A 22,512-nucleotide genomic window follows, 5' to 3' on the forward strand; every position below is an offset into this window, starting at 1 on the left:
CCTAACTCATTAAATATTTTTGGTGCAGTAACATTTCTGGTCAAACTAGATTAAACAAATAAGCAATTAGTTTGGAGACTGGGTATGAATACAAAAGCAGAATTCATTATTTTTCTAATTGTTTTTCCCTAATGTGGACATTGGCGTCTTTGCTTTCACTCTGGGCTCTGCCTTGAGATGACCCAGACAACCCATTTCAATCTCCCTCTGTACCTTGAGTCCCCTGGGGACAGAGGACTGCTCTGGGTGGGTGGCATCACTTCCATGCTGTTGTAGAGTATTACCTGAGTCTCATCACGGGCTCAACCAAGTGTGAGTGGGGGAGAGTGATGGCTTGCAGCCTCGGTGCCTGAGTCAGCCCCATAGCCACAGGGAGGCACCTCCTTCACTGGTCCATCCACTGAGGGTTTGGTTCTAAGCCAAAGGAGCATGTGACAGTGGGGGCTGGGGCCTGGGGGCTGCTCTGGGGGTGTGGGTTTACAGCAGAGGCCTCTGTTTCTGATAATTACCTCTGAGGTAATTCTCCCGGAATCATCTACCTGCTAGTTCTCAAATGTATTCCCAGATCAGCATCACCTGAGAACTGGGAAGAAATGCAGCATCTTGAGTCCCACCCCAGACCTACTGAATCAGAAACCCTGCAGGTGGAGCCCAACAGCCTGAGTTTTAACAAGCCCTCCAGGGGATTCTGGTGCAAGCTCAACTTTGAAAACTGTTTGTCGAGAAATCAGAATGTTACATTTTAAAAGGACATCCGGGGTTATTCAGTTTTCTGTCAATTCTTACAATTTATGGATTATACCACTGAGAAAGAGAGAGAAAGCTGACTTCCTTGTCCCTAGCAAGCTAGAGCAGAGTCTGAAACAGCGTGGTTCCTGCCTCTGAGACGGACTCTCTCTCCCCTCCCCATACACACACGCTCCCAGCATCTTCAGAAGCCCTATAGGATGCGCAGTATGGGGAGGGTCACATAATTCATGGTTGCAGAGATCAGGGGCTCCACAGAGGTGAATGTGCACAGATCCCTATGCTAGGAGGATGAGACATCCTAGTGAGTGTGTCCTGGGGCTGCTCTGCCTGCTGGGTCACCTCTCCTGGGGGAACCAGAAGGTGTGCCGGTAAAAGGAAGCGACCCTGAATGCTGTGCCTCGTGGCAGCAGGAGGCTGTGAAGGGAAGTGTGAGTGATGGGGGTTCTTGTCAGGTGATGTCCGTCCTAGGTAGGGACCCCAGGGTGGCTTGTAGGGCAGCTGGGGCAGGCTGCTCAGCTCCACCTCCCACAGGCCTGTCAGCCTTTGTCCTGTGGGACCAGAGCGATGGTAGCCCTGGTTTGCTGAATGCTTGATCACAGAATGCACCAAAGAGGCCACAGGGGAGAGCAGATGACACCCTGTGTGCCCCCTTACTCCCTGATTCTCACCCACACACCTGCAGCAGGGCACCTACTGCCACCACCCACAGCCTGTCATCACCACGCTGACACCAGAAAGGGGAGCCATGCCTGCAGCTGCTGTGACTCTCCTCCCTGGGCCTGGAGGTCAAAGTCTTCTGGCCTCAGGGCCAAGAGGTCCCCTGCAGGCAGGATTCCATGGGCACTGCCCAGCGGTGAGCCGTCCCTGCACTCCATCCCCCCCATGTTTGGGGCCTCCATCCCCTTGACCTTGACTCCCTCCTTCACCACCCTGCACACCTCTGCCCCGGGCCCTCCAAAATGACTGCTCAAGAACCAGAAAACTCCCCATGGCCTCCACTGGGCTCTTTCCAGAACATTCCCTCCATGTCTTCCTTGGGGAACAGTAGCTCTCCTTGCAGACCCCTCCGCCCTGCGGCTCTCCCTAGCATGGTGGCTATGACTTCATGGCCAGCACACCTCAGGGTCAGGAGGTGGGCCGTGTCCTCCTTGTGCCCTATCCACCTGCACCCTCTGCACAAATGCCCTTGGGCTGGACCGAGGCTGGACCGTGCTCCCGGCGGTGCGCTTTCCCACATCACTCCCTGACGCACTGAAGCCTTGGGCTTCCCCCTCCGTCATCTTCTCAGTCTGTGCCTCGCCCCCCTGTGGGTAACTCCAAGGTCCACCTAACAGCGCATATTCACTCCCCAACCCCCACAACTCCTCCAAATCTGCCCCTTCCTGACATTCGCTTGGACCTGGCCTAGCCTGAAGTTGCTCCAATTTCAAAGCCACACATCAAGTATACTTTTTGAATGCAAGCATCCTGCCCACCCGGAGCAACCTCTGATAACTCCATCCCCACACCCCCAGCCCCAACCCACGCCCGCACAGCCTTAACTGGTTCTGCATAGCCCTATCCTAATTTGTACCCTGCTTCATCCAGCTTGGGTTCCATTTTGCAATAGCATAATTGACAATACTCCCCTAAGCAACAGGCGTGAGTTGCCTTCATCTTCCCATAGCATACAACCCATAAAACTCAACCTGAGAGAGATCCACCATCCTCTTTCTATAGGGCCTGCTCTGAGCAGCCAGGCACTGCTGAGAAAGCCACACAACAGGGCAAATGGGCAGCTTTGTAAATGGAAGATCACCAACTTCAAATGAGCCTTCAAAATACTTTCTAGAAATGCTGAATTTCTCTGGTCAATTTCATCTCCCCTTCTCTGTAGTGCACTGCCTAACATTTTTCACTCTCCTTCAACCCCAAAGCCTCCTCTCTCATTCTCAGCAACCGAGCTTATCTCCCACCTACAGAGAAAATAGAAGACTGAGTGTCCAACTGCATAAATAATACCTCCACTTGGGCACTCAGAATCTCCACAAATGACATATGCACAGAACCCAGCCCACCATCCCTGTGCACTTCTGGAAGCCCCTTCGTGTCTCCCACATGTCTGCTAGTCAGCCCTTCATTCTCCTTCTCTGGCTTCTTTGTTTGCCATGTAGGCTGCCTGTAGGAGCCCATAGAAAAGCCGCTCACTGAGCCTGACTTCCAGGGCCCCCCCTGGGGAGCCGTGGGCTTATGGGAACTCAGTTCCCCTGTGTTCCCTCAGGCGGTACCCACTCAGCCTCATGGAGCCTGTCTCCCTGCTGAGCTGCAGCACCTCCTCAGAGCCTTGGGGCTACCTATTTGGGCCTTGAACCTCGGTGACCCTTCGAGGCCTCCTTCTTTCCCTTCTTGTCTTCTCCCCCTTCTAGGGCATCAGATGAGCCAACAGACACCAGAAGGCCCTGTCTCCACCCAGCACCCCCAACACCCAGCTCCTCACAAGCTTCCCTCCCCACGTGCAAACCCGTTCCTGCAAACAAATGGCAGCACACTGGGTCAGGAGACGCCACCAAACTGTGAACATTATGTCAGGCCCAAGAAGACTTCCCGGGACACGGGACACTGCACAGAGGTACAGTAGTTACTGGAGCCATGAGACCTGGTCTTTTCCCTTAGGAGCCCTGGGCCATTAGGGGAAATATAGTCCATGTGCACAAACAACTTGTGCACATCTAAGAACTCATGCATTGCCCTTACAATTAGTACAGCTCAGATGACAACACATGCATGGGGGTTTTCTATGGGGCTCACAGGGTCATGAATGGGTGCTTGTTCCCCTGAGCTTTTCTGGATACAGAAAGCATTTGTTCTGTCCAGAAGAAAAGACAGAAAGGAAGAAACACGAGCACATATTTAAATCTCCAGGGCTCAATACTACAGCTGATGTTGCCCTGCAGCTCAGCTCTCAGAGGAAACTGAGCCCCAGGCCTGGGATGCTGGGATGCCCCTTGCACTAGAAAAAATCTGGGGTCCAGCACTGCCTTTATTTACCCAGAATGCTTAATGTGTCTTTTTTCCCCATCTTTCATATCCGCTCAGAGAAGATGTTAATTTTCTGAAATTAAACACTTAGCTTGATTACTGTTTTGTTAATTGCTGCATTCAAAAACCCCTGGTGCTTCTGCCTGTTTAACATGGATAGTGCTGTGAAAATGATAGGCGCGGAGCTGGCATGCAGGTGGACAGACAGCAGCCCTGGAATGCCACCCTGACATCCCTGCTGGTGCCTGCTGGAGCAGCTGGGGCGCTGACTGTGTGGGAGGGGGCAGTCCAACCCCCTGGCGTGGCTGAGTGTCTCCCACACAGGGCCGTGTTTTGGAAGAACATTGCACCCAGGAAGTCCAGGTCTCAGCAACATCTGGGAGAACATGAGGTCTCAACTCTAATCACAGTGCCTGCCCAGAGATGCTTGAGGAAGGAAAGACCACAGAGAGAACGCAGGCTACACCATTTGTTGATGTCTGAGATGAATTTAAGAATGACTGAGGCATCCATTCATACATTCATTTGATAATTTATTAATTCATTCAATGAACATTTCTCAAATGCTATTATTTCAGGCACCTAGCTAGACATGGGGAAACCATAGCCACACAGATGGATATAGGACCCAACTCTCCTGGAGATGACAGTCTGTTCATGGAACTGACATTTGCCAGAGGAGCAAGGAACAGGCTCATTTGCCTGGGCCACCCCCTTTGCCTGGGCTACAAAGCAGACAGAAACTATCTCCTGATCCAACTGGAGGCTCCCTCTATAAAGAGTGTGATAACAATCTCATTCAGACTTTGAACAGGGGAGGAACTTACTACGGTTCACTGCTGGCAATCTCCTTTTCACCTAACATACCCTATACCTAGAGCACTTGGCCCAAGAGCTAGTAAAATGATCAAATAGGTCCCCAGGGCCCATGGGGCCCTCCAGTAATCCTCAGAGCAACACAGCTATTCTCAAGCTGTTAGCAGCATCCCTAGGCATTGCTCTGGACTGAAACAGGGAGCATACCTATGCCCAACCACCGAGTGGCCCAGCACGTGAAATCTGTCCACAAGAAGTTCCAACTGGTCAGATAATGAATAACATAATATCCCACCCAGTATTGTCTCTGTGTGGGCTTCCCAGATGGCGCTAGTCGGAAAGAATCTACCTACCAATGCTGGAGATGCAAGAGATGTGGGTTTGATTCCTGGGTTGGGAAGAGCCCCTGAAGAAGGAAATGGCACCCCACTCAATATTCTTGCCTGGAGAATACCATGGACAGAGGAGCCTGGCAGGATACAGTCCCTGGGGCTGCAGAGTCGGACATGACTGAGCAACTGAGCGCACACACTGTGTGGCAACAACCTCCCCAGATTGAAAGCTCTCGAGCAGCAGCATGTGATCACATCCTAACTTTCACAAAGTATGAGTTGGCACTTCAGCAGGCTGTGGAACCCAGAGCCCAGCTGAGATCCCCTTGGTGCCTTTCTGGGCCTCCGAGCCCAGTTTCAATGAATGCTGGGGACCAGAACGTGAGCTCCCCAAGACACAGACTCTTATCTGTGCTGTTTGTTCCTGTGTTCTTCGTGGCTGGAACCATGAATGACACACAGAAGACCTCAGTAAATATTTGTCGAGTCAGTGAGTGAGAGCCCCTAGAAGCAGAAGACAAGCAATTGGCAAGTGGAAGGCAATCGCAAAGACTGTGGTGAGTACATTTCCAAAGTTAACGTGCTTAAACAAACAAACAAATTCCGCTCTGAATGTGGCTGAATCTCACTATGCTCCTTGGAGAGCATCGGGGCTCCTGGTAATACCGTACGAACAGTCCCTTACATTTTCCCTCTAGGATCTATAGGGGAGGAAGACACCTGGTTCCCTGCTGACCTGGAGGGATCACTTGCCCACCTGTGGATCACCAGGACATATTATGATCACTACACACCAACCAAACATATGTCACATGCAGGGACTAGGGAAGCGTGGCAAATATTTCTCAAGACTTTGTGCCTAGTGCTGTGTGGTCCTTCTCTCATGAAGCTGGGTAGGGTGGGAAGTCTGATTCTCTGCAGAGGTCACCATCTAGTGCAGAACCTAAGGCTGCCAGCAGTGGAAGGCCATGGCTTTGGTCAAGGGCAATGCTACATGCTGATCTGCTCAGCTCAAAAGACAAGAAACACTATTTGTTAATGGCAGGACCTCTCTGAGGCTGCTTGGAAGTTCCTTCTCAATACCAGGGCTTCAGAAACAATAAAAACAACCTTTTTATGATAAGAAAGCAATGAAATGAACTATGAAATTGAATTGAGAACAGTGAAATTTTCATTGACTTTAGGTTTTTAAAAAACTTTTCCTTATTAACTTCAATGAAAGTTTTCCTTAAAGTCATTCCCGTCTTTTTGAAGTTCCAACTCAATCTTCTCTCTGCTCTGGAGCAAATTTCACCTGCTCATTTCCAATGAGACCAGCCCTTAAAAACAGACTAGATTCAGCATATGGATCGTAACACTCTAAATTTTCACGGGCAGCACTGTAATATTGTTTTAATATTTAATTTTGAGATTTACATAATATCTTTCCTCCAAAGAGCTCAATATATTGCAATATCATAAAATTCCTTTTCATATTCAAAGATTATTCTTTATGCATGCAAATACTATATTTAACCAAGGAATAATGCAAATTAGGTGATGTGTTCACAGGAATTGGTGGGCTGGGTAATTCATGTATGGGAAAAGAAGCATCTCTGAGTGACTTTAATTGTCTGGGAACTTCAAAAATGCCTTAAAATGGACAAACTAGGGGCTTGTGGCGATTGACAGAGTGGTATAGAATTTTTTAAATAAAATTAAGTAACGGCTTGTGTCTGTGTTGCAGGCTCAGGGGATATGTTAGTATTTTACACGCAGTCAGCACAGTGGGCCACATATGAGCTGTGTGTAATATAAATGTCAGATAGAAATGCTGCTGATGCGTAGTGCAAGGGAAAAGTGCTGCTTCTCCAAACACAAAGAGGAGAGACGGCCGGGCTCCTCCAAGTCACAGAAGGAGCCTGTTCTGTGTACATACATCCCATCCCATCCCCACCCTCTCCATTAACCCCCTGGGACACAGATTCCCCTGCTCTCCTTTCTGGTACCTACTCCTTTCGTGAAGAATGGTCACACTGACATCTGTCATTTATCTTATCTAGATGACATCAGTCCCAAACAAAGGGACTCGGGGCTTTGGAAAGGAAAAAACTGGGGGGAAAAGGCCCAGCAAATTGCTGTCTGGCTCAGGATACATTCTCAGAAATGATGCTCATCTCCCAGTCCATCACACAGTTTGCAAAGTGATTTTCTATCCCCTGTGTCATTTGCTCATCACACAGCGCTAGGAAGCAGGTGTCATTACTCCCATCTTACTGGGGAGAAAGGAGGGATTATGGCAATTCAATGGATTTGCGTGAGTCACGTGAGGAGCAGACAGAGGGACTAAGCCCAGGACTCCCCGCCCACTGCACAGCCACTACCATGAGCCCAGGAATCAGGGAAGGTAACTGCCCCACGGTGGGATGAGATGGTACATCACAGCACACTCACCATTTAGGCCTGGGTAGATCAGATTAGCTCTTTGAGTCTATGGGCAAGTCACAGCCTAAAAGTCAAATCCAGAATCGGATTTGTTTGCCTCTCAAGTGTTTTAAGATTTTCTAGTTATTTGTCAACATTTTAAATCTGGATTTTCAGTTTCTAGGATCTGGCAGCACTGGGTATGGCACCACTTGCTGCAGCTGAGTAGGGGCTACTCCTTTCTCCCCGTCAGTTCCCTGTGGTCCCCACCCCTTCCTCCTGTCTGGCCCTTGGTTGCTCCTCTCCATTACCTGCCTGGCGTCATGGGTCTTTGAATGTGCTCTCTCTGGCTTAGATGCTCCCAAATTTACTGACTTTATTTTACCACACTACAAGTTGATTTTATGGATGTGCTGGTCTGGTTTGTCTTATTTTTTCCAACATTTCCTCCAAGGTCCTTGTCCCCAACTCTGACACTCTGAGTCTAGTTGGCAGAAAAGATAAGTAAAGTTTGTCATTCACTTTAATTCTCTCTGACAGCTGGATGATCCAGCCATCACTCTGAACCTGGGGCCAGGTGCCAGAGAGTGACTGTGGGAGTTAGTGGTGATAACAACCTCTCTGCAGATCGCTGGGCCACTGCAAGAGAGAGAGTTCCACCTGATCTGGTCTATTTTAAACTCAAGGCAGCTGTATTCAGTGCAAGGCTGCATCCCTAAAGACCTCACGTAAATCTAAGCTTGCATAATTCATGACCAACACTGACCAAAGATGATGGACATTTTTTTGACAGCTAAAGTGGCCTAGCTATGTGGCAATAGCTTAGAGGGAGCTTACAACTTACACAGCTCACCATAATGTGATTTTTGATTTGTCTGAGGATAAAATGGCTACAAACCTGAGTATGAAACCCAGAAACATCATTTGCTGGCTGTGAGAGGCTGATCAAATTTCAAAAGCACTCTGAACCCAGTTTCTTCATCTGACCCACCTCGTTTTTATAAAGAACTTGATAGGGACTTGGCACATTAGAATTGCTCAAAAATGGTAGTTCTCTGCCACTGTCTATGAGCTGGATGAGGATCCTACCCTGATACTCTCCAAGTAATTCAAGATCCTTGAGTAGTCTAACTGTATACCTGACTGGGGTCATCACAGGAGGAGATGGAGGCTCTCTGGATCTCAGGATTCAATAGACCCTTTGGTTTCCCCAGTCATGCTTGTTTCTGAGGGAAGAACTAATAATATATCTAATGTGTACCCAATGGACCAAAACATAACTATAAAATCTCCTTAGATCACAACCTTAGGTTCAAGAGAAGTGTATTGGTGACTTTCTCAGATAGAATGATGCCATCCATAACCCCTTCTGTCAGGTACAAAAAAAAAATCAGCTAAAATGAGCTGTCTGCCTCCATTGGGTAGGGCTCATGAGAGTGGCACGACACAGCATTGATGCAGTGTACCTGGGAAGCCCCAAGAAAGAACAGCATGACAAACCCTGACTCTGTTGGAGAGTAAGAACATGTCACCCAGCCACCTGCGGTCCATAGTTCCTAAACAAAGGAGGAACCACCCCAGAGGAGTGCACAGTATCCAAAAACAGATAATGATGTTCAGATCAAGTTCAAAATACTTGCAGTCAACTTGTACAAACTCTTCCCTCATGTGACCCATACATCCATCATCAGGATTCAACTCACCTTGGGAACGATTTGCACCCCTTAACACTTGCACTCCTATCTCACATCTCCATCCAGAGGCAGGGGGAAGCCTTTAATGGTTGAGTGTCACAGAAAAAAATTGTGGAAGGTAACCAGGTTGCACACTGAGGTCCCCTCCCCTCAGCAGGATGGCATTGTCTGGCTCTGGATAACCCCTCTGTGCGTGTAAGCTGTGACATGGGGGGCCCAGAGGCACCATCCACCTTTCAGGGAAGGAAACTAAAGGCAGAGGCAGAATGGATGGCCTGTTGACCCTTCTTCTAATCCTACATTCCTCAAGCCATTTGAAGTCTCTGTTTCCTTATTGGAAAAATTGGGAACAATAACACATAAGCCACAGAGTAATTATGAAGATCAAATGAGTCCACGTATTCCAAAACTGTCAACTCAAAAGAGACACAAACATGAATAATAACTATTACTCACCTACTCCTTAATCAGGACCCACTCAGTAGTCTCCCGTCATTTCAGTTTGGGCTGTTCCAGGAAGGGAACAGATGCTCAACGAACACTTAGCAGTTGACTGAGTGATTGATTCCAGGACTACTCCTGGTCAAATTCTTTATCTGCCATCTATCTGAAAGTGAAAGTGTTAGTTGCTCAGTCGTGTCCCACTCTTTGCAACCCCATGGACTATAGCCCATGAGGCTCCTCTGTTCATGGAATTCTCCAGGCAAGAACACTGGGGTGGGTAGCCCTTCTCTAGGAGATCTTCCCAACCCAGGGATCGAACTCTCCTGTAGATTCTTTACCATCTGAGCCATCACTCATGACCCAAATAGTAGGAGAGATGTGGCCACAAGGTACTGATAAGGGGTCACAACACACCTAGAGATGAGGATAGGGAGGCTGACCTAGATCTTGCCAGAGTGGAAGAGCTCTGGGGTGCCCTGGAAAGGGGACAGATATGTCATGACTTCTTGGTGATACAGGGGTTCATCCACCTCATCCCTTAACGGATCTGAGTGAGTCACTAGGAATCTTTTGAAGGTATTAGTCTCTCTTTCATCTTTTATAAAATCTGGAGCTTCCATTCATGGTCTTAAAGTCCTCTTGCAGAGGTACAGGCTCAAGAGTTTATTTTGAAAGTTCTCATCTTTTTAGACAAATTATCTTTTGATTGAAAATAATTTGCATTCACATGTGGATTCACCAAAGCAGCACATTGTTCCTCAGCACATAGTTTCTTATCCTATGGATAAGAAATCACTGGTTAACCTGATCCTTATTTTATAATAACCATATGCAATGAAGAAGCAGTTGCAGCTTTACCTCATCGATCATAAACTTTTGACACCCTAATTCCAGAATTCCCAAAGAGAAGTCATTGATTGGATGGTGACAGTGGGGCTAGGACTACAAAGTCAGGAAAAGTTAAGAATAAAGGGCCCATCAGAGGGGGAACAAAGAACATGAGAAATGCTTCTGGAAGGGCCAACGGGTAAGGATAAAAATAAATATTTTGAACATTGGTAATGTAGGGTCCCTTGTAGGAGTCCTGGTCTCTCGGCCCCACACAGCCTAGGAAGGTGCAGATGGCAAGACAAGCAGATGGGCAGGTTCGGGAATAGCAGGGTAAGGGAAGGGAGGGGCAGAAATCAAAGCAAACCAATATAAGTGGCAGGTTTGTTCACACATGCTTAGAGAGAGAAAAGACAGCCAAGCCCAGCGTAACATGACAGCCTGGCAGGATTATTATTCCCAGAAGCCGGGACACTAAAATATTTCAGCCAGTTTTCTGCCTTAAACTCTCCAAGGGAAATACTGCTAACAAAGGCTGCCCATGTTACGTGCTCATCATGATGCAGAAATTACCATTTCCTTCTCTTTGGGTAAGACAGGCTGTCACAACCTTTGTCTCCATGGCACTGGGGCTGTGGTCACCAGCTGGAGGCTTCCACACTTCCACTCTTATTTTCTCACTATACACGTATGCATGTAAACACGTGACCACACGCATACATACAAACACGCACACACGAACACACACATGCTCTCAGCAACAACGCAGCCATCTGGACAGCCATGCTCTCTGATGACACCTTTTTTTCTTCTCCGTTCTGACAGCTTAAACCCAAGGATCATCTGCCATCAAAGATGCCTGGTATTAAAAGAGGCAGAACGAGTCTCAGGACTGGGGGAGGGGGCGATGAGGGGTAGGAAAGGATGGAGAAGGATAGAAGAGGTCAAGAATTGGGAGCTACGTGGAAGGAGAGAGAGCTCAGCTCCTGCTATTCCACTAACAAGCTGTCCTTTTAGAATTTGCTGATTGAGAAAAATCCATAATTCCAAGTAAGATCATGGTCCACTGCCTATGATTCTCATCATTGTCTATAAGAGGTGATCTTAACGTCCCCTTTGCAGTCTTGAACCTTACCCCCCAGGGGGGACATTGCTCATTTCTCTCTATTTCCTTTGGTATTTACTGCATGAGTACAGCATATGATGCTTGGGATACACCACCTTGCAGCTCTGCACTTTGTGTCTATGCCCTGGACATTTTTCAGTTAATGAATTTCATGGGAGGAACAATGGTGTCCAAGTATCATTGTATCCCTCACAGTGTCTAATCCACAGCTTGGCACACAGTAGATGCTGAATAACTGTCTCAATAATGAGGGAATAAATAAATAAATGAGCGAGTACATGAATGGACTGATTAAATGGGTTTAAAAAATGGATTGTTGCAAGAGGTGTGAAATGTAATAAAAGGAAAAGGTCAGAAGAGCAAAAGACACAGAAATAGAGAAGAGAAGAATATGTGTTCTGAGGTATGCAGTACAGGGATGTACTGGCCATCAGGAGCGATCTATTATAAATTGTTTGAAGTCTCCGTAACACTGTAGCATTCATCTGAGCAAGCTGTAAAGGAGAGTGCACTCTTGAATTACATGAGTTTAATTGAAAAATAATCTATGAAGGCAATACTGACAAGATTTCTGGGAAGCTGCTTTCATTGGGTTTTCTAAGAAAGCAACACTGGTGTTCTCAAAATCGTACAGTGCTTCTGCCCATTCACCCACCTACTCATCCATCCATCTATCCATCTGTCCATTCATCCTTCCAAGGATGTTCCTTGAGCCCTAGCTGAATATGCAGAGCACTGGGTCCTGCGCTGGCCTGAATATACATCTTTGCTTTTGTACCAGGCACAGGAAAATCCCTCGGAATCCACTTCACTCTCAGAGGTGAAACCCTACCTCTCCATGGTCTCGAATGGCTATCACCTGATACCTTCACTCCTGGGAGGAGGCCTGAGGGCAGACTAACGGGTTGGGTGTGGCTGCAGCTTTGTTCCTGCACAGAGGTGGCAAAATGTCAGCCCTACAGATGGACAAAAGGAGCGCAGACACCTCCAGACTTACCAGCTTGGTTTGTGGTGATGTTGACGGAGACGTGCTGTGGGGGAAAGGGACTCTTGCTGGAGACCCCATTGACAGCCTGGATGTCAAAGGTATATGGGGTATGGGCCCACAGGCTGCTGATGGAGACGCGGCACTCAGTCAGGCCCAGCTGCCTGGGCACGAACTCCACATTGTCATCACAGCGGGAGCAGCTCCGGCGGTCTGCCCGGCACTTCTTACAGATGATGTTGTAGGTCACGTCATCCCGCCCACCCGTCTCCCGAGGAGGGTGCCACTCCAGAATGATGGATGTCTCATTGACGATGGAGATGACATTGCGGGGACCTGATGGGACACCTGTAGGGAGACAAAGAGAGGCCCAGTGAGGTTGGGCGGAAGCTTGGCCGGCTTCTCTCCATCCCTCTTTGGTGTGATCCCACCGTCCTCACATACACACATCCCCTCTCCTCCCTCAACTCCAAACATCCATGTCCCAGTCCTTTCTGAGAAAAAATGACAGATGGAGATGACAACCTGTTGCCAGCTCCCCTTTTAGTCATCCCAGTGGGGCTTTCCTTCTTTGAATCATGTCTGCCAAGGGAGAGGAGGATGGAGGTCTTGGATACATGCCCTTTTGTTCTCAGGACTAAGCTGCATCCTCCAGGCAGCTTTAGCATCCGTGACATGTATGTATATTGGACTCTTATTGGATTCCATGTCTCTTCTTAACTTGTGTAGAACTCAAGGGTTGGAGGACAGGAGTGGCCTCTCCTGGGACTCAACATGTTCAGGCATCTTACATACAGTCTCATACAACCTGGGACCTATGTGGTATGTGCAAGGCAGTGGGAGTGTTTCTCTGCTGGATGGGCTTCCAGAATACCTGAAGAAATGAATATTCACTTTGTACAAGCTTTGGTGCATGAAGCCATGTTGGGTAGGAGATTCACACAGCTACTATTTCTTACCCCATGATACAAGAAGAGCATAGGGGTTTGTCCCAGACACTCTGCTGGCTACCAGAGCTGGTCTTAAGATGATATGGCACTCCAAACGTTGGTGGTCAGATCTATTCATGGAAAACAAGAGATCTGAACAGATCGTCTCTTCTACAAACCAGTCAGGGTCACTGGGACTCAAGGAGGCAGCCTCTTTCCTCCTGACAGTTCCATCCATGCTGCTGTTCACATGCCTGCAAAGGCTGAGAAGCCTTGTTGCAAAACTCTAGGAAGCTTGGTCCCTAGTAGGAGGGCAGAATGCTGCTAAATTCATGGCCACAGTCCTGAGCATTTTGAGATCCAGTTGGAGAATCCCCTGCCCAAGAAGAGAATGGATCATAGCCTCTGATCCCCAGGATGGGCTCTGCTTATCCTCAGTATCCACCTGATGGAAACAGACTCTGCCTGGAAGCCGCCCTTCTGAATGGCAGGCCTGCAGGAGCCACTGCTCTGGATAGTAATGCATTCAGAATTCACGCACGTGACTGTCGCCAGCTGAACGGAGACATGTGTAAAGCGGTTCATGCTGGAGACAGGAATCAAATGCCAACACACAGAATGAGGGAATAACAACAAGGTCGGGGGGCACCAGGGAAGGATTCTGTGTTGAATCAGTCAACAACAAGCAGAGAGAGCGGAAAGCAAATATTAAATCGGATTCTATTAAAACATGAAAGAAAATCAGTACTGTACTATATAAAGCCCATTAGACCTGAGCTAAAGCATAGTTTTCATGCATGCTTGTGACAGGGCAGGATTCATGAAGCATTTTTACTGAGGTCTTGCAAATAGCATTCAAGAATTCCCCACCCATCTGACCAGGGATAAACATCCATCTCTTTTGGGATCAGTGCACAGCTAGTACTGGGCAGGCATTGGGGATCGCCCTGGGTGGACTTCTATTGGGCATGGCCAGCCTTGTCTCACACCACATTCATCCTTAACATCCATATTGGCCAGTGCCTGTCTTAGACATGTCTATTTGCTCAGACGGATGAGACTCAGACCACAAGCTCCCCGTGGTGAATGCCATCGCTGTCTGACTCATTGTCACAGCAGACAGCCTAGCCTCAGCCACAGGCCACTGTTTCTCATAGTCATAAAAGTTACATTCACCAAGCACTTGTTCCATGCCAGGCATGGGGTAAATCCTTTAACCATATTATCTTGCTGCATCCTGTGGCATCCTCTGGTTATCACTCAGAAAGCAGTCTTGGGTGGAGGGGCAGAGACAGTACTGTTAGGGAGAGTGATCATTCACCCCTCCCATCCTTTGGAGATGCCCCCCACCCCAATTCCAGTTACCTCTTCTTGTCCTTGAACTTCAACTTCATCCTCTCCCCTGACTCTACTTTCTCCACTTAAATTTGCATAAGTCATTGCCATTTAAAACCCAAACATGGTCATCTGGCATATCTTTCTCTATGTTGAATGTCCCCTCTTCACTCTTCAGCCAAACTTCCCCAAAGTGGAGTGACACATACAGGCTATCCTCTCTTACTGCTCAACCACCTGCAGTCTGGCTTCTCTCCCACTCCTCTGTCATGCCTGCCTTATTTTGGGGGGGAGGGGGTGGTCAGGGGTAGGGTGGTGTGGGGGGTTCCCTACTTGATAAATCCAGAGAATTTGGTCCTTACCTTCCTACATACTGTGTGGTCACTGGCCAGAACATGGGGACCCAACACACAGTTCATCAGCAGCATCTCCTTTCCTCGGATCTTTTCCTTCCTCTGTATCTCTATCACCTCACAAAAATGGGCTCCCCCAATTTTTCTGCCCTAAAGCAAAGCCTCTAATAAATTCTTCAACATCTCTTTCCATCTCTCCCCTCTATTCTCATCCACCAGGGTGTGAGTTTCAAAATGAACATGGGATCATATCATTCTCTGCTCAAATACCAGTTATTTAAAAGTTTACCCTCCTTTCCATGTCCTTCAAGTCCCCATGGACTTGCTGCTCTTGATCTCATCTCTGGGTCATATTGTGACCAACACGAAGTTCCCGCCATGTCCTGTGCACACTGAACTTGCTTCACATCCCTAAGCCTCTGCACTGCATTCTCTCCTTGGTCAGGAATTCTTCTCCTTCTATCTACTTAAGGAACTCTTGCTCACCCTTCCAGATCCAGCATACTTCACTAGGAGACTTCCCTGATGCTCACAGTCATGCACCTCCCCTCTGGGCTTCCATAAGCCCATTTCTGTCTGTGTAACTCAGAATCGTATGGAGGTGAGAGTTGGACCATGAAGAAGGCTGAGTGCCAAAGAATTGATGCTTTTGAACTGTGGTGTTGAAGAAGACTCTTGAGAGTCCCTTGGACAGTAAGGAAATCAAACCAGTGAATCCTAAAGGAAATCAACTCTGAATACTCATTGGAAGAACTGTTGCTGAAACTGAAGCTCCAATACTTTGGCCACCTGATGCAAACAGCCAGTTCACTGGAAAAGACCCTGATGCTGGGAAAGATTGAAGGCAAAAGAAGAAGAGGGAGGCAGAGAATGAGATGGTTGGATGGCATCACTAATTCAGTGGACGTGAACTTGGACAAATTCCAGGAGATGGTGAGGTACAGGGAAGCCTGGCACGCTGCAGTCCATGGGGTTGCAAAGAGTCAGACACGACTTAGCAACTGAACAACAGCAACAACTCAGAATCCAGCATCACACTGAGATGGGCTCTTCCTCCGCATCCTCACCACACTATGGCCTCCCAGTGAGCAGGGGCTGGTAGCTGGTTTGTCTCCATGATTCCCATATCAGCACTCTGCCTGGGGGAGGCCCCATTCTACCAGTTTTCGACCTCTGCTCAGTGTGCAAGGCTGTAGGTCACACATGTGCACCCCTCTCCAGCATGAGACAGGTGCCCTGCAGTGGGGCTGAGGGAAGATGCAGGAGCAATGAGGACCCTGTTGTGCACCTGAGTGGTAGAGTGAAGTGAAAGTCACTCAGTCGTGTCTGACTCTTTGCAACCCCATGGACTATACAGTCCTTGAATTCTCTAGGCCAGAATACTGAAGTGGGTAGCCTTTCCCTTCTCCAGGGGACCTTCCCGACTCAGGAATTGAACCGGGGTCTCCTGCATTGCAGGCAGATTCTTTACTGACTGAGCTATCAGGGAAGCCCAAGCGGTAGAGGGTTTGGTGAAACACAAGTGGCAGAAGAGAAGCTGAACCATCCCTGATCCATCTGTGTCCCTGGGAGCTGAGGATACCCACCCTGGTCAATATTTTTTCCATGTCTGTTCATTTGCTTCTGATTCAAGAAGAAAAGCAGTGGGTTTCCGTGAATGATGAATTTTTCATGTTTATTTAAAACAGCCTTCATATGAAGCAAGCACGTCTCATCCATGGCTGCGCTCCAGGGCACATGCATCTGTGGGCCATGAACGGGCATCTCTGGGAGCCATGGTTGCTGAGTCCAGGGCTACATAAATCTGAATCCTTTCCTTTCAAGATCAGGAGCAGACTTTAATGGCCCTCCCTGGAGAGCAGACTCAGACAGCCAGGAGAACCTGAACACCTATCTTGTGGTCTCAGAAGCCAGCATGGTGCCTGGGTTCACAGCGTACCCTTGTGGAGGTGGCCTGGGTCTGGGCCACAAACTACTAGAACCCCATTCATTATTGATTTGTTCACTCACTCACTCTTTAAATAAATACTCCTGCACTATTGTGGGCACTTGGGAGATAGGATAAAGCAAACTAGATGAGCTTCTGCTCCCATGGAGTTTACATGGGGGGTGGGGGAAGGGAAGTGACAGAAAAGAATAGAGAAATAAAGAGATAAAGGACACAGAGATAAAGGAGATGAATCCAGATAACAATAAGTGCCAGGAAATAAAGCTGCCCGTAGGCTCAGATTGCCTCCCTGCAATGCTTAGCTCCTGATCCTTTTCCTATGAGGTCCCTTCCAGGACAGGCAAGCCAGGCCCAGTGTCTGGGCAGCTAAAACTATGATGGTTCCCAAGTCCTGCATTGTCCTAATGACAAGGACGCATTTCTGCAAGTAGGCAGCTTGGACCCTCCTATGTCTGGACAAAGAGTCTGACCACAACAGAGATGGCCCCCAAATAAATCTTCCTAAAGGAAGTGTCAGGGCCACTTCCTACTCATCTAGGCTGTAGCCCCGTGTTTGGGGTACTCCCACTGCAGAGAGAATTTGTCTAGCACCAGGTTCCCAGCAACATCCTTAGGAAGGAGGCCAACTGAGACCAGCAAAAAAAAAAACCAAAAAACTCCTTTAAAAGGGGAGTGGAGAGGGAACCAAAGAGAGAAGAAAATTTGCTTTATCCGTCCTCAGAAGCCCTCAGGAAGTACGCTGGCAGGGCTCAGAGCCAGGGTCTCCTTGTCTAAGCTCTCTGCTCTCTCGTCCGCGTCCTCGTTTTTCTTAATTACATACAGACAGGCTTTTTGAAGCCTCTCTGATCTGTTGCCACGGTTACTACTGATGAAAGCTTCCTGCTAAAAGGGCTAGGAAAACTCAGTCCTTTTAAAGGACTGGAAAACTGCTGAGCTGTGATTCTCTGGGTGAGAGGAACATGGTGGATTCTGGACTGTGGGGATGGGTCTCCAGGGTCTTCCAAGATGTGCCTGAGAGGTTAGCTCAGCTTACATGAACCATGGATGGCACTGGAAATTCAGAAAGTTAGGCAGAATTTATCTTTCTAGAGCCATGAGCTACCCCAAGCGTTGTCACACTGAGATGGAATCTCCTGCTTCTTAATGTGTTTTGGGCCAGATGAATTTTTTTTTTTAAAGAATTGAGAGACAGAGTGGGTGGGAAAGAGTAGGTGAGTTTATTTGTATAAAGCTGGAAATAAGAGCACTCTTGAGTAATCAGAGGGGAAATATGCTTAAGACAGGTAAGCCTTGAAAGCCAATTTTATCAGGAATCTTAAAAAAGCCAACATCCTAGTTTCAGAATTTAGATGTGAATTTCTGGCTGGTCCAAAGTACAGAGCAGGCAATTTCCAGCTAACTGTGCATTGCTGTTGCCAGGGTCTGTGTCCTTGTATCCCTCACCATGGAGAGCAGGTGAAGATGACAATCACAGGAAGCTGATGTACTCCTGGGAGCCCCCTTGTGCAGGCTGGAATTGGACTCCTCTGCCTAAGGCCAGAGATGAGGTCCTCCCTTGTTTGTGAATGACCCCTTGAAGAATCTGATGAAAGCAACAAAGCTTTTCCTGAGAAAAACGAACATGTACTTGAACATATATGCATGTTTCAGAGACTCTGAGGGATCTCTGAAACCAATCAACAAACCTCTTAAATGTTTGCAGCAACAAAATTTTAAAAAATATTCTCTTGTTGGCAAAGCTTAGGAATGTGAACTTCTAAGCCTTAATTTTCTCATCTGAAAAATGGTAGTTTTGAAGATTTAATGAGATAATAAGCCCAAGGGTTTAGCTATGTGGCTAGTACACAGAAAAACTCAGTTAATGTCAGCAGCTATTAGTATTAGTATTGTCATTATTGGATGATCTGGAATCCTGACCCTCTCATCAAACTAAGGCTAATCTAGTTCAGTCACTTATTCCTTTAGCAGAGACCCTGATGCCCAGACCTGTGCAGAGAGCCATAAAGATATAGAGGTTACAGCCAATAATGCTGGGGAACCCATATGTTTATTAATGAGGCAAGATCCCTTACCTATGGAGTACTGGGAATTGTGGACACATTTAGCTAAGGATCAGAGCAAGTGATCCAGACACAAAGAGTTACAGACAGATGTTTGAGGAATGGTAAGATCAAGGCAGTACAAAATTTTTTGAGATGGTGTCTGGGCATCTTGCCCACAAGATTGGAGCTGTACTTGGGGAGAGGCACCTTGAAAGCTATTTGCTCTAATCTATGCCCTCTGGGTAACCTAACCCTTGCAAGTACCCCCTAGGCAGAGGCCTAGTCTTGGGCATGGGGCTGCATCTTCAGCACGGTTCCACACTTTTTGTCTTGTGGGCTTAAAATCTCTGTGTGCACTTATACACCTGCTTTCTGGCCTCCCAAAAGGCAGTCTGACTTTGGCACAGTATCTGGTCTTGCTTGTTCTCCTTCCTCCTATGGACAGGGAAATCCCTCTTTTATACTTCTAGAGCAAACTGGGTCCTCTACTCAATATTCTTTTAGGAGAAACAGTTGAAATAGGTTCTGTGAATGAGCCAGAAAGGACATGGGATACTCAAGACTCTGGGATGCAGAGGTAGTGTTCTCATGGCTAAGAAGAGTCAAGATTGTAGTTTGGAAAACTAACTGTGTATTTTAATGTGAGTTGAGGGTTAAGAAGGGATAGAAAGGGAGATCAGAAAATAACATCATAGACAGGGGTGGCAAAAAAAAAAAAAAAGTGTGTTGTGAGGGGCCAGGATGACATGTGAGGAGCAGGGCCAGTTGGGTTATCGAAAATGATAGTACTATCAGGACATCTCTACTCATGGCCCACTGCAACATACCTACTTTAAGAAATTGTGTCTGAGTGATTAGAAGGCTTCCTAGAGAAGAATAAAGGTCTTTGAGATTTTATGGAGAAACAGAAGTCAAGGAGAAGAAGCAGACATAGAATTGGGGGCTGTGGAGATCTAAAGAGGTCTTCTATCAAAGCAAAATATGCAGGAAACTAAGTCAGGCTGGGTTATGCCTTTGTCCTCAGTACAGAACATAGGGCTGAAAGCAGAATGGGCTGGAGCGTAACATAAGCCAAAACAGGGAAAATTTGCAACTGTCAGAAAGATAGTAGAGTTACCAAGTAAACATGAGGTCAGCTTCATGTTCAGTTGTGGTTCCTTCTTTGGGTAACTTGTTCCTTCTTTGGGTAACTTAATTGAAAACAATGCCAAAACAGAAAGCCCTCTGTATTCTCTCTGGCTTCCATGTGTAGCTTTGATACTCTTCAGCCTAAGTTCAGCTCTCATTCTTTCTCTGTGTACTTCTCTTTTCCTCCTGAGGCACCAATTCCTCTTCCACCATTCCTTCACTAGGTGTAGATTTCCTGGGGAAGACTAGACAAGAATGATCACTATGCTAGAGGAAAGCGTTGTGATCAGTGGACCATGCTGGTTCAGGACCTTGGAGAGGGGCATGAGTCAGCTTGCTCTCACTCCTTTCACTGGGATTCGCTGGATGGCAGTAGACAGTTTCTAAAGATCCTCCCTCAGGTACCAGTAACACCACAATAACAGGAGTCTGTGACAGCAGGGGTTGGAAGGTCTTGTCTTTGGAGGTGGGATGGGTACATGACTATTTGAGGCCATATCAGGGGACCAAGAGGAAGCTATCAGGAATCTGATGAAAAGCAGTGGCATCAGTGGACACACTGCTGAGGCACACTCCATTCAATAAAGAAGCTAAGAGGGGCTTAGGATCTTTGGAAAAAGCAGACCAAGTGTTGGCTATAATTCATGAGTGACAAAGACTAGACAATTGGAACACTGTTTTGCGCAAGGTGAAGATGGTAATATCTCAAGTCCTAAAGTGGCTTTTCCTCAAAGGGAGTTAGTTGTGCTGGGGGCTTGAAGCACAGAACTGGAAAGCTGAGACAGGTTTGTCTCTTTGCAAGCTCAGGTATACTGAGGGTTACTCCCTTAAGAATGTAGGCTGTCTCTCTTGAGGCAAGGAGGAGAAGACATTGAAACCTGGAGCAATCATGTTGCTTTACTTTTCCTAATTGCCCCAGGGGCAATTTTATATCGCTTTGAATGAGTTTAAACTAGACCCCAGGAACATGCCTTCCTGTGAACAGACACCTGTGCCATCTGCATGGACATCAGAAGGACAAGGCTTTGATTTGGTTACATGTGTTTGTTTCATACCACTGAGTGAGTAATTAATTTCGGTAGTTTGTCTAAAAGATTTCTACAGGGATCATCTGAAAGATCGGAGAGATGCCATGGTTTCCATTTTAATAGAGTTCTTCATAGAGTTGTGAATTTCATTTCAACAACAAACCCTACATGCAAAGTACTATCATAGGCATTTTGGTACACAAGTTAATGAAGCCTCATTTTCCCAACATCCCATGAGGTAGGAACTATTATCCCCATTTTACATGTAAGGAAACTGAAGCTCAGAGACATTAAATAACTTGCCTAAATTATGTGGCAGGTGAGTGCTGGAATCAAGACTTGAGTACAAGCCTGAATGTTCCCAAAGCTCATCCTTAACAACTCCTCCCCCCAGGGTGGAGGCATCTAAGAGTGCAAGGTGCAGCTGTGATGCAAATACAGCCAGGTGCTGGGGGTAGGGGGTCGGTCTCTCATGAAGGCAGGAAGCTCTTGTTTCTGAACCATTTTAGTAGCTTCCCTTTAGAAACAGAGCAGTCGTGGTTCCAGGGCTGTGCTGAGCATGTCTGCATGCGTTGCTCATTAGGGTCTTGGAAACACTGGGCCTGGACTCAGGCAATTCCCCTAATCATAACAGTTAGTAATAAGAAGAAACGACTAGTCAAAACAAGGAGGGACCCTGCTGAGAGGGATTTCAGGAGCATTAAGAACCCAGTGTTACACATTTCTCCAAACACCAATGTTTGTAGAAAGAATTTCTTGTTTCACCTGCTTCGATGGAGCTAATTGTGTGGGAGAAGAGGGGGTGGATTCACTTTCTGGGAAAAGAGCCCCCTCTCCCTGGCCTAAATTGAAGCCTGAGCATCTAGGTTTCTCCAGGGCTGCAGAAGCCCTTGGAGGATAGCTGAGGCCCCTGCCTTCGTGAGGCAGTGCATCCCAGCAGGAATGGCTTACGACCATCTGTGTCACTGCCTGTGGGGACAGGAGGCTGAATCTTCTATTTGTGAACCCAAGTGAGGCCAGAGAGAGGGAAGCTTGGATAGGATGCCCCCCACATATTCCCTGGGGACACTTAAATCAAGGAGAGATAGAGCTCATGTCATCTTAAAGACCTGGTCTTCAAGACCTCCTTCCTGGCCCTGAAATGAGGCCTCGGGGCTTTCTGAAATGGTGAAAGATGCACTGCAAAATTGGGCTGAGTGCCAGCTTTGTGACTTTAGGCAGGTCACTTGCATACTCTGAACCTAATCTTTCACTCTTGGCTGATCCATCCATGTTCCTGAGACTCTATGTTGCACTAAGACCCATACATAAGAATATGGTATGAAAAGTTCCCTGGTGTCTACCCTGAGGAGC

At 47.4% G+C, this 22,512-nt stretch overlaps 1 protein-coding gene across 1 annotated transcript in view; it reads right to left on the bottom strand.

Annotated features, from left to right (window-relative positions):
- The window catches only part of EPHB1 (EPH receptor B1), a 456,002-nt gene that overhangs the window by 114,068 nt on the left and 319,422 nt on the right, over positions 1 to 22,512 (bottom strand). The window contains exon 5 of the mRNA XM_081574131.1: positions 12,409 to 12,744. Coding sequence (XP_081430257.1) covers positions 12,409 to 12,744 — 336 coding nt within the window. The remainder of the gene's footprint in view (positions 1 to 12,408; positions 12,745 to 22,512) is intronic.

The sequence above is a fragment of the Giraffa tippelskirchi genome, chromosome 2, assembly GCF_054371585.1.
Source record: "Giraffa tippelskirchi isolate mGirTip1 chromosome 2, T2T-mGirTip1v1.2.pri, whole genome shotgun sequence".
In the NCBI taxonomy this organism is placed as follows: domain Eukaryota; kingdom Metazoa; phylum Chordata; class Mammalia; order Artiodactyla; family Giraffidae; genus Giraffa; species Giraffa tippelskirchi.